This window comes from Abramis brama, assembly GCF_963993115.1.
Source record: "Abramis brama genome assembly, chromosome: 24".
NCBI lineage: Eukaryota > Metazoa > Chordata > Actinopteri > Cypriniformes > Leuciscidae > Abramis > Abramis brama.
In genome coordinates, this window is record NC_139986.1 from 27,413,778 (window position 1) to 27,428,181 (window position 14,404).

Below are 14,404 nucleotides of genomic sequence, written 5' to 3' on the forward strand. Positions count from 1 at the left end.
TACTATGGCTTTGTATGGCAGTAACGTTAGCCAACTAGTTTACGGTTAGACTAGGCTAGCTATCGATAACGTTACACTGACACAACTTAAGTGAATTTTCTGAATTCACAGCTAATATCAAATCCATAACTTTTTGATCAAGTTTAAATTTCCAGGTCAACCACAAATTATAATCCCACTACCTTTTAATATCATCCGATAACTAATTCAATGCCGATTTGTTGCTTTGCCCACTTACCACTTCAAAACCATCTGTAAAACATTGCCAGCTCAACGTGCGAGACGAGTGAGTTGCTTGAATATACACAGCAAAGATTCTAGAGCGCAACGCGCGTAGCGCTCTAGATTTGATATACACAGACACCATATTAGGAAAAAGGGGCGGGCTGATGCTGACCGATTTATTACCATACTAGATTGTAAAAAATAGTTTATTACACATCCAGAAGAATACATTTGAGTCGTTATAGGCTCTGGTATATTATGGAGCATAATAGAAATAAAGTTGTGACAAAAAAATTATCAGGGAGGAAAAATCTGAGGGGGCACGTGCCCCCTCACTTTGAATGGGCATGACGCCACTGCGGCTGATGAAGGGCACAAGGTATTGTTTTTATTTCATTGTCTTCTAATCTTTGAGAGACTGTGTTTATTGTATCGATCTCCTCTAAGCTGTTAGTGGGTCGTTAGCATATATGCAGATGGTAAATCAGTGATATGTTATATAGAGTGTGTGATTAATTGTTACTGTCACATTCATAACACAGTGTAGTATTATTGCCCCGTTTCTCTAGGTTTAAACGTCCGAGCGATTATTCACAGGAAATTAGGCCCTTATTTGGTCATTTTTATGTTTTAGCCTTTTCTCTCTGAATTGAGATCGCCAGCTTTCAAAATATCTCATAGGTAAATTAATTCAGTTGTCATTTAGTCCATATTGCATTTTAAAGGGAGATTGTTGCAATTAAAACAATTTATAAATTCATACATGAGACCTATATGAACAATATACAGTTGGTTTTAAGTCACTGTCTTCAAATGATATTGAGCTTTAAATATTGTCATATTTTGTGTATGATCCCATACAGTAGTGAAATAGGCCTACATAGCAATATTTGCATTTGATTTAGCAGTTTATTTAAATAAATATCACAAATCTAAAAGGTGTGCATCATACATGAGACCTGGGTGAACAATGTACAGTTGGTTTTATGACTGTAAGTCATTGTCTTCAAATGCTATTGAAGTTAAAAACGTTTATGCCAATGTCGCATGTAATTTTGAGACGGTCCCTAAATATGCGTGCGACAAAAAAGTCTAAGAATGCGCTTCATGTGTCTTTCACTTATAACGTACCCATGTCTTAATGCCAAAGAAAGACCGCACTATATCTTTATATGACATTCCTAATTTAAAGCAAAATGTTATTTCTTCTGTCATCTCCATCTCTACTGTAGCCCAGTCTATGCTATGGTACGGTTACAGTATTGGCCGCTGTGGCTCCCTCAACTCGTGGCCACGACAAATAGATGTCGTTCTCTCAAAATATGAAGTCGTGGCCACGAGAAAAATATATCGTTCCCTCAACATATGATCTCGAGGCCACGACTTTGCATCACGTGGCCACGACATAATGATGTCGTTACCTCAACAAAATGATCTCGTGGCCACGACTTAATATGACGTTCCCACGAGATATTATGACGTTCCCACGGCTTAATATCACGTTCCCACGAGTTTATATGTTGTGGCCACGACAAAAATAAGTGAACCGAACATGTCCCCTCCCGGTCACCGTACTTTTTATTACACAACTGTCTCTCACTATTTCATGAAGGATGATACTCATAATTTCTCATATGGCCTCTAGGTGGCAGATCTTAGTAATACAACTAACAGTTTCTACAGCCACTGTGACGGTTTTAATGCACATCATTTTCCAAAACATATAAATTCTACCAATTTGTTGATTTTACAATATAATAATATTGTCTTGATTTACAACAGTATCTTACTGCCGAAACTCTTTTCATTATGCTGCTGTTAATTTCATATAGCAAGAAATTACACTAATCAATAGTCTTTCTGACATTTGCTAATTTAGCAGATGCTGTTTATTCTAAGCAACTTACAAAGGAGAAAAATACAGGCATTTTAACTTGTGACCACGGATGTTAAGTTGCAATCAAAAATACTTCTTATGACTTATTTTTATGTATCCCAGTGCTCCACGTTTTTCTTCTCCTGCTCTCTTCTTGATGTTTTCCAGTGTTTCAGCTTTTTCAGGCTCATTTATTTCCTTCAGTTTCTCAATCAGAAAATCAACATGTTGGAGTATGATCAGAGAATCAGTGTTGAGTGCGATTTTCTCCAGAATTTCCACACATTGAAAAGCTTCAATCACCAGCTTTATTTTCTTTTTCTCTAATTCTTGCAGTTCTTTTTCCAGCTTCTGGACCACAGACACAGTTCTCCTCACAGACGCTGCAGCAGATCGCCACGCTGGCTTTAGAGAGATCAATATCAACCTTCTTTTTGTAGGACACTTCAACTTCATACTCAAAGATCTTATTGTTTTTGACATGTTCCAGATCTTCTTGAGTTTGTTTCAGATCATTTAGCTTTAGTTCTGTCATTTGAATATGTGCTTTTAAAAAAGATATATTTGCCTCAGTGTTTCCATTTCTGCAACACATCTTGAGTCATCTTCTGGGATTTTGGCTGTATTGTGTAGAGAAACTTGAACAATCCTGTCATTCTTCTAAAACTGAGATTCCATGAATGTTCCTGGATCATCTGATATTCTTCATGAAATGTCTCTCCTTGACAGTTGTCAAACAGGAAAAACACTGGTTGATTCTTGTCATTCACTGCACACTTGACTTTAGCCTCTTTAACAGCCGTCAGAGCAGATTTAGGAGGAGCTCCATTTGAGTGTGTGAAGAGCAAAACAATGTTTTCATCAATATCGCTCCTAAATAAAGACTGAACAGCATCAAATATGTACATCTGTCTGTCAGAGAGTCAAGTCTGTGTTGCCATAATCACCAGACACACTACGTCTATTTCATTGATTCCTGCAAATTTACTTAAACTAAGCAAACTCTCAGGGATCTGTTTATCAAGATCAACTCCACGAGTGTCTCCATATCCTGGTGTGTCGATGATTGTTAGATCAGTTGGACTCTCTTGTAGATAAAACCCATAAACAGTGATGCTGGAGGTCTGACTGTGAGCTGATGTTCGGTCACTCTGATCATCTGTGATCTCAAACCAAACCTTGTCTTCTCTCTTCACACCCAACATGTAGTTGATCATCGCGTTGATTAGTTTTGTTTTTCCTGTTCCTGTTTCTCCCACCATCAGAATGGTTTTATGGGGTTTGTTTTTGTCTCTCTCTCCAAAGGTCATTTTTCTATATGGTTCAGATTGATCAATATTGTCAGTCTTTGTTTGCAGACGATATCGAACAGAATTTCCATCTTCGATTAAGATGCTTTTCTTGATGAGATCATTTTTGTTCTGTATGTAAAGCACAAAAACACAATAACAATAAAGATGGTCATGCATAAATGTCGTACAATGTCATATTTTGAAATCATCATCATCATATTATAAAACATCCCTGATATAATAAAGGCCCTTTCACACTAACTCAACCAAGAAAAGGTAAGCATTATACATTTATTATTTGTCATTTTCCCCCATATGCTAAATTATAGATTATAATTAGCAGATTATAATTGATGAAATGGTTTCTGTTTTGTATACTTTTGTAATTAAATTCTTTGTTAGTTCATTTGCATCCCACATCCAGTCTTCTGTGAGGCTAGTTTACCTGGTTCTCTACTGTAGAAACTTAAAATTACCCTTTGTGAACATCAGACCAGTGATTGTGTTGGAGGATACAAGTCATGTAAAAACATCTCAAGATTAGAATAACAGTGTTTAATGATGTAGTAAAAAAAATCTATAGCTGATATTTCATGAATGTTCATCATACCTTTGTGACAACTGTGATGACATCAGATTCAGCGGTGTAGTCGAGTTTTCCCACCGATACACATTTAATATTGTACTCAGTATCTGGTCTGAGATCAGTCAGAGTAACTGTATTCTGGTTCTTTGACACAGTTTGAGATTTCCAGTCTTTCTCTTCCTTCATTTTGTACAGTAATTTGAGATCCTCTGTATCAGGACCTGGTGGAGACACTTTCAGGACCACTTCTCTACATCTCACATATTTAATTATTGGACAGTCTGGTTTTTATGGAGAAGTGAAGCAAACAGCTTCATTAGATCCATTTTTATACAGAAGAATGCAGGAACCTGGATGCTTTTCATGCTCTTTTATGGAAACCATAAATGTATTGCTTTTACTGCTATGTGACGTCATCAGCTCTTTAAATGTTTTCAAATGTTCTCTCATTTTCTCCCTGATGCTTCCAGTGAGCCATGATTGAGACGCCACATCAGGTTTCTTCTGAGGATTTCTCATCATTTGAGGATTCATGTAATTTTCTTGGTCATTAAGCAACTCATCTGGCAGCTCAAGAGAACGTCTCAGGTTACGACTGTAACCTATGTTCCCTGAGAACAGGGAACGAGACACTACGTCAGAATGACGCTATGGGGAACGCCTCAGGCGTGACAGGTGTCTGAAATAAATATCAACTCACGTCAATCATGTTGACCGGCGACAGCCCGTGCATCATCAGCTTGAATGATGAGCGCGCGACCTGGATGTATAAAGGGGAGCCTTGCACACATGACAACATCCTATCGTCTGAAGGGACTGTTGCAGGCAGGCCCCGAGGCATGGCAGGAAGACGTAGTGTCTCGTTCCCTGTTCTCAGGGAACATAGGTTACAGTCGTAACCTGAGACGTTCCCTTTCGAAAGGGAACTCTACACTACGTCAGAATGACGCTATGGGGAATGATATACCAACGCCACCATGCTGAGGGGAGTGCATGCCCAAAGGCAGTGACAACTGTCCGAACCAGTAATTCAGAAACACTGGAACCACTCACCCTTAGGTCACATCGGGCTGTCAGTGACAGCACTCCCTACCGGTCATAGCCCAAGCTAATGAACCAAGAAACCGCCAGAACATAGTTAATTGGGGGTATATCTGGGCCAGCTCAAAGGCTTAGGACCACAACTTCCAATAGAAGGGGTCCCTTCCAGGGAGTGTGGCTAGGGGACCCAAGGGACTCCCAGCCAGTCACTATTCAGGGGAGCATGCCTCCTGAAATGCCACCAGGCTGGCCTGGTGATCTATACTAAGACTCACAGTCTGGCCATTGCCTGTCTGTCCAAGACAGAGCCTCTGGAAGTTGCCTTGGATAAGGCATCCAGAAACTGAAGGCCTGTAAAGCTGGCAGAAACCATTCAGTTCCGGATCACAGAGACGGGATCTCCCGGAGAGTGTGACTTAACCTCAAGAAACGACGGAAGTCGTCCACTCAATCCACGGGTCTACCCAGTGCTCGATCCGAACACTGGGGAAGTAAGAGAGGGTTCAAAGCAGGAAGGTCTACTGAGACCTAAAACCTGATGACCCCCTCATGTGGGGAGCTCCAGTACATGAGGGCTCATATCAGGAAGGCCGGTGAGGCCTGTAACCTGGCGACCACAGTATGTGGGAGCTCATACTCAGGAAGGCCTGTGAGGCCTGAAACCTGGCAACCACAGTAAGTGGGAGCTCGTATTCAGGAAGGCCGGAGAGGCCTGTAACCTGACAGCCACACAATGTGGGGCTACCTTCAGAAAGGCCTAATGAGGCCTGTAACCACAGAATGTGGGAGATAGCCTGAAAGGGAAGCGCCTGTCGTAAAACATTGCGACAGAGGACGCATCTAGAGTGGGACCCAAGGTGAAGAACCAGAGTCTGAGCCACGTAAAAAAGGGAATGAAGCGGACAGCGCATAACCCTTACCATAAATATGGATTTTAGAAAGTACACGAAACGAAAGTGCGTGTACTTAGCCATTCTGAATCCAGGAAGGCCTGGTGAGGCCTCTAACCTGGCGACCACAGCATGTGGGAGCTCATACTCAGGAAGGCCTAGTAAGGCCTATAACCTGACGACCACAGTAAGTGGGGGCTCATCCTCAGGAAGGCCGCTGAGGCCTGTGACCTGACGACCACAGAATGTGGGGCTACCTTCAGAAAGGCCTAATGAGGCCTGTAACCACAGAATGTGGGAGATAGCCTGAAAGGGAAGCGCCTGTCGTAAAACATTGCGACAGAAGACGCATCTAGAGTGGGACCCAAGGTGAAGAACCGGAGTCTGAGCCACGTAAAAAAGGGAATGAAGCATACAGCGCATAACCCTTACCATAAATATGGATTTTAGAAGGTACACGAAACGAAAGTGCATGTACTTGGCCAGTCCAAATCCAGGAAGGCCTGGTAAGGCCTCTAACCTGGCGACCACAGTATGTGGGAGCTCATACTCAGGAAGGCCTGTGAGGCCTGAGACCTGGTGACCACAGTAAGTGGGAGCTCGTATTCAGGAAGGCCTGAGAGGCCTGTAACCTGACAGCCACACAATGTGGGGCTACCTTCAGAAAGGCCTAATGAGGCCTGTAACCACAGAATGTGGGAGATAGCCTGAAAGGGAAGCGCCTGTCATAAAACACTGCGACAGAAGACGCATCTAGAGTGGGACCCAAGGTGAAGAACCGGAGTCTGAACCACACATAAAAAAGGGAACGAAGCGTACAGCGCATAACCCTTACCATAAATATGGATTTTAGAAAGTGCATGAAACGAAAGTGCATGTACTTATCCATTCTGAATCCAGGAAGGCCTGGTGAGGCCTCTAACCTGGCGACCACAGCATGTGGGAGCTCATACTCAGGAAGGCCTAGTAAGGCCTATAACCTGATGACCACAGTAAGTGGGAGCTCATCCTCAGGAAGGCCGCTGAGGCCTGTGACCTGACGACCACAGAATGTGGGAGCTTGTATCCAGGAAGGCCGGTGAGGCCTGTAACCTGGGAACCACAGCATGTGGGAACCCATGATCAGGAAGGCCAGATGAGGCCTATAACCTGATGGACACAATGCGTGGGAGCTCACATTCAGGAAGGCCTGATGAGGCCTGCAACCTGACATGTGGAAGCTCACAACTAGTGAGGCCTAAACCCTAGCGACCACAGCGAGTGGGAGTTCACATTCAGGAAGGCCTGGAGAGGCCTGTAACCTGACATGTGAAAACTCATAACCAGGAAGGCCTTTAGGAAGCCTGAAGCCTGGTGACCACTGAATGTGGGAGCTTAACACTCAGAAAGGCCTGTGAGGCCTGAAACCTGGCGACCACAGCATGTGGGAGCTCATACTCAGGAAGGCCTATGAGGCCTGAAACCTGGTGACCACAGTATGTGGGAACTCACATTCAGGAAAGCCGGATGAGGCCTATAACCTGACATGAGGAAGCTCATAACTAGGAAGACCTGCGACCACGGTGTGTGGGAGCTCATACTCAGGAAGGCCGGATGGGCCTGTAACCTGACATGTAGAAGCCCATCACCAGGAAGGCCGGTAAGGCCTGTGACCTGGTGACCACAGTATGTGGGAGCTCATATTCAGGAAGGCCTAGTAAGGCCTGTAACCTGGCGACCACAGTATGTGGGAGCTCATAACCAGGAAGGCCGGATGAGGCCTGTAACCTGATGACCACAGTATGTGGGAGCTCACATTCAGGAAGGCCGGTGAGGCCTGTAACCTGACATGTGGAAGCTCATAACCAGGAAGGCCTGGTGAGGCCTATAACCTGGCGACTACAGTATGTGGGAGCTCATATTCAACCACAGTATGTGGGAGCTCATACTCAGGAAGGCCTAGTGAGGCCTATGACCTGATAACCACAGTATGTGGGAGCTCATATTCAAGAAGGCCTGGTGAGGCCTATAACTTGATAACCACAGTATGTGGGAGCTCATAACCAGGAAGGCCGGATGAGGCCTGTAACCTGATGACCACAGTATGTGGGAGCTCACATTCAGGAAGGCCGGTGAGGCCTGTAACCTGACATATGGAGGCTCATAACCAGGAAGGCCTGGTGAGGCCTATAACCTGGCGACTACAGTGTGTGGGAGCTCATATTCAACCACAGTATGTGGGAGCTCATACTCAGGAAGGCCTCGTGAGGCCCATGACCTGATAACCACAGTATGTGGGAGCCTATATTCAAGAAGGCCTGGTGAGGCCTATAACTTGATAACCACAGAATGTGGGAGCTCATATTCAACCACAGTATGTGGGAGCTCATTTTCAGGAAGGCCTAGTGAGGCCTATGACCTGATAACCACATTACTCCTTGACAGTCAATTCCTGGGAGCTCACCTCAGGGAGGCCCAAGCGCTGTCCGGTTGCAAAATGGGGACTGTATGGTCAAGGAGGCCTGTTAAGACCTACTACCTGACCATCGAAAAAGTAAATCTAAAGATTTTCTTACCCAAAACATTTTGCCCCAGACTCTAAAACAGGAGACGTGGTCTGAAAAGAAACAGAAATATGTTAATTTCACATTTTACAAAAAGACCAGAATTACACCTGCTCTTTTTGTTTGCTGCTCATCATTTTAATTCCTCAATTAAAATGCAGCCAAAAACACTGGATAACGCGATCTGGATGATAGGCTGAATTACTAAATATCTAACTTCTTAAAAGTCAGATACTATTCCATCATTTTAATTCATAGAATTAAATGCAGCCATAATCACAAGACAATACTGTTTTAATATTTATTATACGTTCTCGTAATCTACACACTGCCTCGGCAAGCGCGAGAACGAGTCGTTAAAATATATTTGGCTTTCATCCCTCGAGAAGAAAGTCAACAGGTGCGAGGTTGAAACATCCGACAGCGCACGGATTTTTCTCTTTCTCACGCGCGCCGAGATATTTCTTAATGAACACTGTCAGCACCCTCAGGAACTGCTGTGAACGCCTCGTACCCAAACAGTATTGTTTCACAAATCGCGTGCACCACGGGGCTCAGATGCTGAACCCTCCTCCCTCGAGAAAAGGGTCCGACGAGAGCGGAGCATTTTTAAATAAAAAACGCTCACAGTTTGCACAAGAGGATCCCGCGCGCTTCAGCGATATTCTCAAAACAGACAAACAGTCCCTGAAGACGAAAAAGATGTTGTCATGTGTGCAAGGCTCCCCTTTATACATCCAGGTCGCGCGCTCATCATTCAAGCTGATGATGCACGGGCTGTCGCCGGTCAACATGATTGACGTGAGTTGATATTTATTTCAGACACCTGTCACGCCTGAGGCGTTCCCCATAGCGTCATTCTGACGTAGTGTAGAGTTCCCTTTCGAAAGGGAACTGAAAGTGTAACAAAACACATTCTCACTGAAATCTTGTCTGTATGTTTGGCAGTTTTGCTGCATATCTTGTATTTTCTTATGAAGTGCACTAAAAGTTGTTTCTCTGGTGTTTTCTAAAAGTAAATTACACTTGTTTTCAGTCCAACTGAGACTTTGGATAGCAGACTCTTTGGCCTTGATGAGATTCTGGTTTATGACTGTGAGACGCGTCACATCACTCTCTACGGTGTAGTCGAGTTTTCCCACCGCTGCACATTTAATATTGTACTCAGTATCTGGTCTGAGATCAGTCAGAGTAACTGTATTCTCGTTCTTTGACACAGTTTGAGATCTCCAGTCTTTCTCTTCCTTCGTTTTGTACAGTAATTTGAGCTCCTCTGTATCAGGACCCGGTGGAGACACTTTCAGGACCACTTGTCTATATCTGACATCTTCAATGATCGGACAGTCTGGTTTTGTTGGAGGAGTGAAGCAAACGGCTTCATTAGATTCATTTTCATACAGAAGAATGCAGGAACCTGGATTATTTTCCATTTCTTTTGATGCAACAATGAATTTGGCTGATGTACAATCTTTTAAATCAATCAAGTGTTTAAATACCCTCAGGTTGTTCCTCATAATCTTTTGGATGTCAGGCGTGAGCCACATCTTGTGTTCAGATTCAGAGCTTTTCTCCTCATTTTTTCCTTTCGTTGAAGAACTCAGGAAGGTCTTTTGTTTAGAAAGCAGAACATCTGTCCAGCTCAATGATGTGAAAGTGTAGCTGACCAAATGTTTAACTTCCAGATTCATTACATTTTTATTGAGGTTGTTTTCTACCATTGCTCCTGATTCATTCAGTTGTGTGAGCAATGCTTTAATAATGTCAGATTCTTCCTCTTTCTCTTTCAGCCATTGTTCAAGAGCGCTTCTTTCAAATGGAGATTCCTCATGATCTCGTAGAAGATCGATCAATGCTGTGTCCTCTATGAATTTTCCACGGATCTTTGGTAAGAGAGAGCCGAGTCTCTTCATGAGACTCAATCTGCACTGGTAGCAGTTTTTCTTCATGTCATTGATTTTGTCATGAAATGCAGTAAATGTCGAAGCTGGCGTGTCTGTCAGAAGATCACTGCATTTCATCTCAGTCGTACTCAAACTCTCAATTACAGATTCAACGTCTGAGGTTAAACCTGTGCTGATTTCATGTTGAAACTTTACAACTCTTGAGAAAAGTTTGTCCAAAGGATAAAGCCAAACTCTCAGAGGAACCACAAGCTCTTTGTTTTCTCCCAGCAGTTTCGGAAGATCTTCAAAAACCTTCATAGCATCTTCAAAAGTGGTCGGGTTACATGATAGCTGGAAGTCGCCATAAAATGTACAACTGAAGTTTTGGGCAGAAGTCTTCTGATTGTCATTCAGATTAATGTTTGCACCAGCTGAAATGCCTTCAAGCTGCTCTAATGCAGCTTTTACTTCTCCTGCTATCACTCTCTTGTCTTCATCAGATGAAACTTCTCTATCAAAAACAAAGCAGGCGTCTGCTCCGTACAGCACTGCGGTCACTACATGTGTGGCAACGTCATTGTCATAGTGAGCCATGTCTCTGGCTAAGTGGTTTATGATCAGTTCTTCAAACTTACTGGTGGAATGATAATGTAATGTCAGTCTCTGTTGATTGAATGATTTCTTGGTGTCCTTGAGAAACTTGGCAGCTCCACTTACACTGATGAGTCCTCCTAAAACACTCAGTTTCAGACTACCATCAATATTCAGCAATCTAGATTTTTCCTCAATTGAGTCTGAATGACTGTGAAAACTGTATTGATTTGGGATTTCTCGCTTATGTTCTCCTTCAGCTGCTCTTTACTCCAAAGTCTGATTCCTGTAATGGAGAAAAAATAATAATTTATGTCTAAATACTTTATTCATTAAACAGTAACTGAATCAGCCCATTTGCAAAATGCAACTTACATTTTCTCCCAGTAGAACAACAGCACATTATTTTGGTGTTTCTTGCCCCCATTGACCATTCTCTTACATTTAACTTTAAATAAACTGTATTTACATAAATGGCTTTGAGCAGGTGAATATCTAAATATAAACACTGACGGATTATCACATTAATAATGCCAACCATCAAGTCAGTTCAGTTCAGTATGCATTCAGATACAATGTAGACATTATAAAATATTTTTTTGGTAAAGTTTTAGCATTTTTAGTTTGAATTTTGTGAATTAATTTGAACTACATGTACTGAAGCATTCCTCACATTCCATTCATTAGGGATCAAATTGGCCCATCAGGGAAGGATTTGTTACTTTTTTATTATAACCACATAAAATCCTCGAATCCAGTCAATTTTCTTTGTGTATTTGTGGTTCAAGTGCAACAAAAGTACTAAGGTCTTGGACCACTCTGATGAATCACTCAATTTTTAAACTGAGATTCAGGTCAAAAATGACCAGAGGGAAGAACGAGAAACAATTCAAACTAGAGTTATAAAAAACAGAGTAAATGAATAAAATAATTGAAATACTTAAAAATACACAATACAACTAATAATAAAATCTCGATATATCACACAACATGTCTGATAAAATAGTAATATAGCCTATTTGCTATGGGGATTTAAATGCCGTAAGATGTGAATAAATGCTGAGAAAGCTTTTAAAATGGGGCTTTAGTACATTGATATTGCTAAATGATTTAGTACATTTAATATTTTAAGTTCTTTACCACAACATCATAAATAATAGATAAGTTATTTAATTGAAGGCTTCACAGATTCTGGTGAACAGTCGTTGATCACCTGGTACGAGAGCATCTCTCCTGCAGTCATACAGCATCCCCAGCTGGAAGGGTCTCCCTAGAGCTGCAGTCTCTATTGAATTCACTCCCACTGGATCCATGCTAGACAAACCACAGTAAAGAAGAAATCAGCCAGTGAGATTACTGATAGAGGTTTGAGATATTTAAAGCTAGTATTCTTAGCTATCAATTCGAGTTGGTTCTTAAATATGAGCTTTAGCGCCATCTGGTGAGTCTATGAAAAAAGCCCAATGCCTTATAATTCCTCAATTTTGATTAACGTTTGTATTGTAGGCTAGTTATTAAACTTTTACAGTTAGGATAATTCAGCCCGAATTCAGTCTATTTTTTAGTTAAACAAAAGGGGGATTTAAAATATAATTGAATAATTTCTCTAAACGTCAAATAAAGAAAACTGTGATGTTTATGAAGAGAAGCACATATTCAGTAGAGCATATGAAATATGCGGATGTGTCAAAATAGCAGGAAGTTCAGAATCACGGAGAAGAAACAGAGGCACATTGACAAATGAAACATTAATCCACATAAATATGATGACAGTGCATGAATTGTCTGTTCATCAAGCAATTTCGGGTATTATTAAAGAAAAGAATATGTTGCATTACAAATTAATATATTAATAGCCTAGTTTATTAGACTGTAATCCACATATCGGATCGCAATTGGATTTCAAACACTCGCCGGTGATTTATGGGCTTACAAAATTGATAAATAATGTCTTAAATCTTGATGCTTACTGAAAATAAACTAATATAAAAAGGAGAAATTGCATTTGTGCTGATCCTGTCCTCTTATTGTGTATTTATTCTTTCGTTACTTTATATGGGGGTCTTTACAGTAATCAGGTGACAATTAAATTAATTTAATCTACTTACTGTTTTAGGATCCTTCCTGTTCCAGATGACTTTAAACTCTTGCAGGCAAATAGATCGACATGTGTATTCACAGTAAACTGTGGGAAACATCTTCATGATCATGTGATTTAGAGGAAATATTGCTGTTTGATGGCATTTGTAGAACAATTTAATTCCTTTCCTTTTGAACACTCAGAACAGATTGATAATAAACAGATGAGATGTGATGTTGAGTCAGATGTGACATTTCATTAAAGTTTTTAGATGTTCTGAAATTTTAACAATGTGTTTGTGTATTGACAATAACCTTTCAATGTGATAAATATCTGTTGTAGAATAAAAAATAATCACTCCATAATTATCAGGTTATAATCCAAATCATTGTTTTATTAATGTTCTGTGAATACAAATATAAATATGAATATAAACGTATATAAAACACAACACAATATTAATAAAGCTTATTTGGTAAATAAAGGTAAAATGTAACACAACATTACAATCTATATGATTAGATAATTGAACAAATGGGGATGGGTGTTCAGTTCAATGTATACAAATACTGCATATCTGCGCTAATGCTGTGTACGCGAGTATAGCTCACAGCTTTCATGATTGTAAAAATGTAAACATTTATTAAATGAAAAAAATGTAATATTGATTCCAACAGGGTTGCTGCATTTCACAGTTAAATGAACACATTTATACATGAAAAATGCTGCTGTTTGCAAAAACAAACTGCTGGTTAAATAAATTTATTGATATAAGTGAAACACAAGTGAAAGCATTTAATATTCTCTCTGTAGATTCTCAATAAACACAAGGCCCAAAAATGTATAGTAAACAGTTTCTCATGTGGCCTCTAGATGGCAGTGCTTTATTATACAGTTAAAACAATCTCTAACAGCCTCTTAGTGACAATGATTACATGCACATAATTTTATGATTAACTACAATGTTCTAGCTATTTGTTGCATTTACAGTATCACTGCTATATTTTCAATAGTATCTTACTGTAACGAATATTCCAAATTCCCAGTAATCACTATTGTACATTAGTTAATTTAGCAGATGCAATTTATTTAAAGCAATTTACAAATGGAAAATACAGGCAAGTGTGATAATTGAAAAAACATTTAGATTCATAAAACATTGCAATTACGATCAATAATAATAATATATCTTAACATCACACAAAGGACTGCTTTGGAACGAAGCTGAAACATTTTCAGAATCCTGTTTTCAGAGTTTCAGCATCATTTGAGATGAGGCATTATTTGTGTTTATTTTTTGTATTTATTGTGTTTCACAAAAAAAAAAAAACTCTCTCTTGGTGTCTTCAAGTGTTTTGGTTTTGCAGGTTCATTTATTTCCTTCAGCTTCTCAATCA

At 40.5% G+C, this 14,404-nt stretch overlaps 2 protein-coding genes across 2 annotated transcripts; both read right to left on the reverse strand.

The window, feature by feature from the left end:
* Positions 1-2,717: 2,717 nt before the first annotated feature.
* LOC311075378 (uncharacterized protein) lies at positions 2,718-4,545 on the reverse strand. Its single transcript, XM_084102726.1, has 2 exons — positions 4,004-4,545; positions 2,718-3,522 (listed from the first exon to the last, which is right to left on the reverse strand). The coding sequence occupies exons 1-2, from the start codon at positions 4,163-4,165 to the stop codon at positions 3,025-3,027; spliced, it is 660 nt and encodes a 219-aa protein (XP_083958852.1). The 5' UTR covers positions 4,166-4,545; the 3' UTR covers positions 2,718-3,024.
* Positions 4,546-8,461: 3,916 nt separating this feature from the next.
* LOC311075016 (stonustoxin subunit beta-like) lies at positions 8,462-12,242 on the reverse strand (the record flags this gene model as incomplete). The annotated part of the gene is made up of 3 exons (XM_084102068.1): positions 12,141-12,242; positions 9,368-11,213; positions 8,462-8,506 (listed from the first exon to the last, which is right to left on the reverse strand). The coding sequence occupies exons 2-3, from the start codon at positions 10,928-10,930 to the stop codon at positions 8,462-8,464; spliced, it is 1,608 nt and encodes a 535-aa protein (XP_083958194.1). The 5' UTR covers positions 10,931-11,213; positions 12,141-12,242.
* Positions 12,243-14,404: the final 2,162 nt, after the last annotated feature.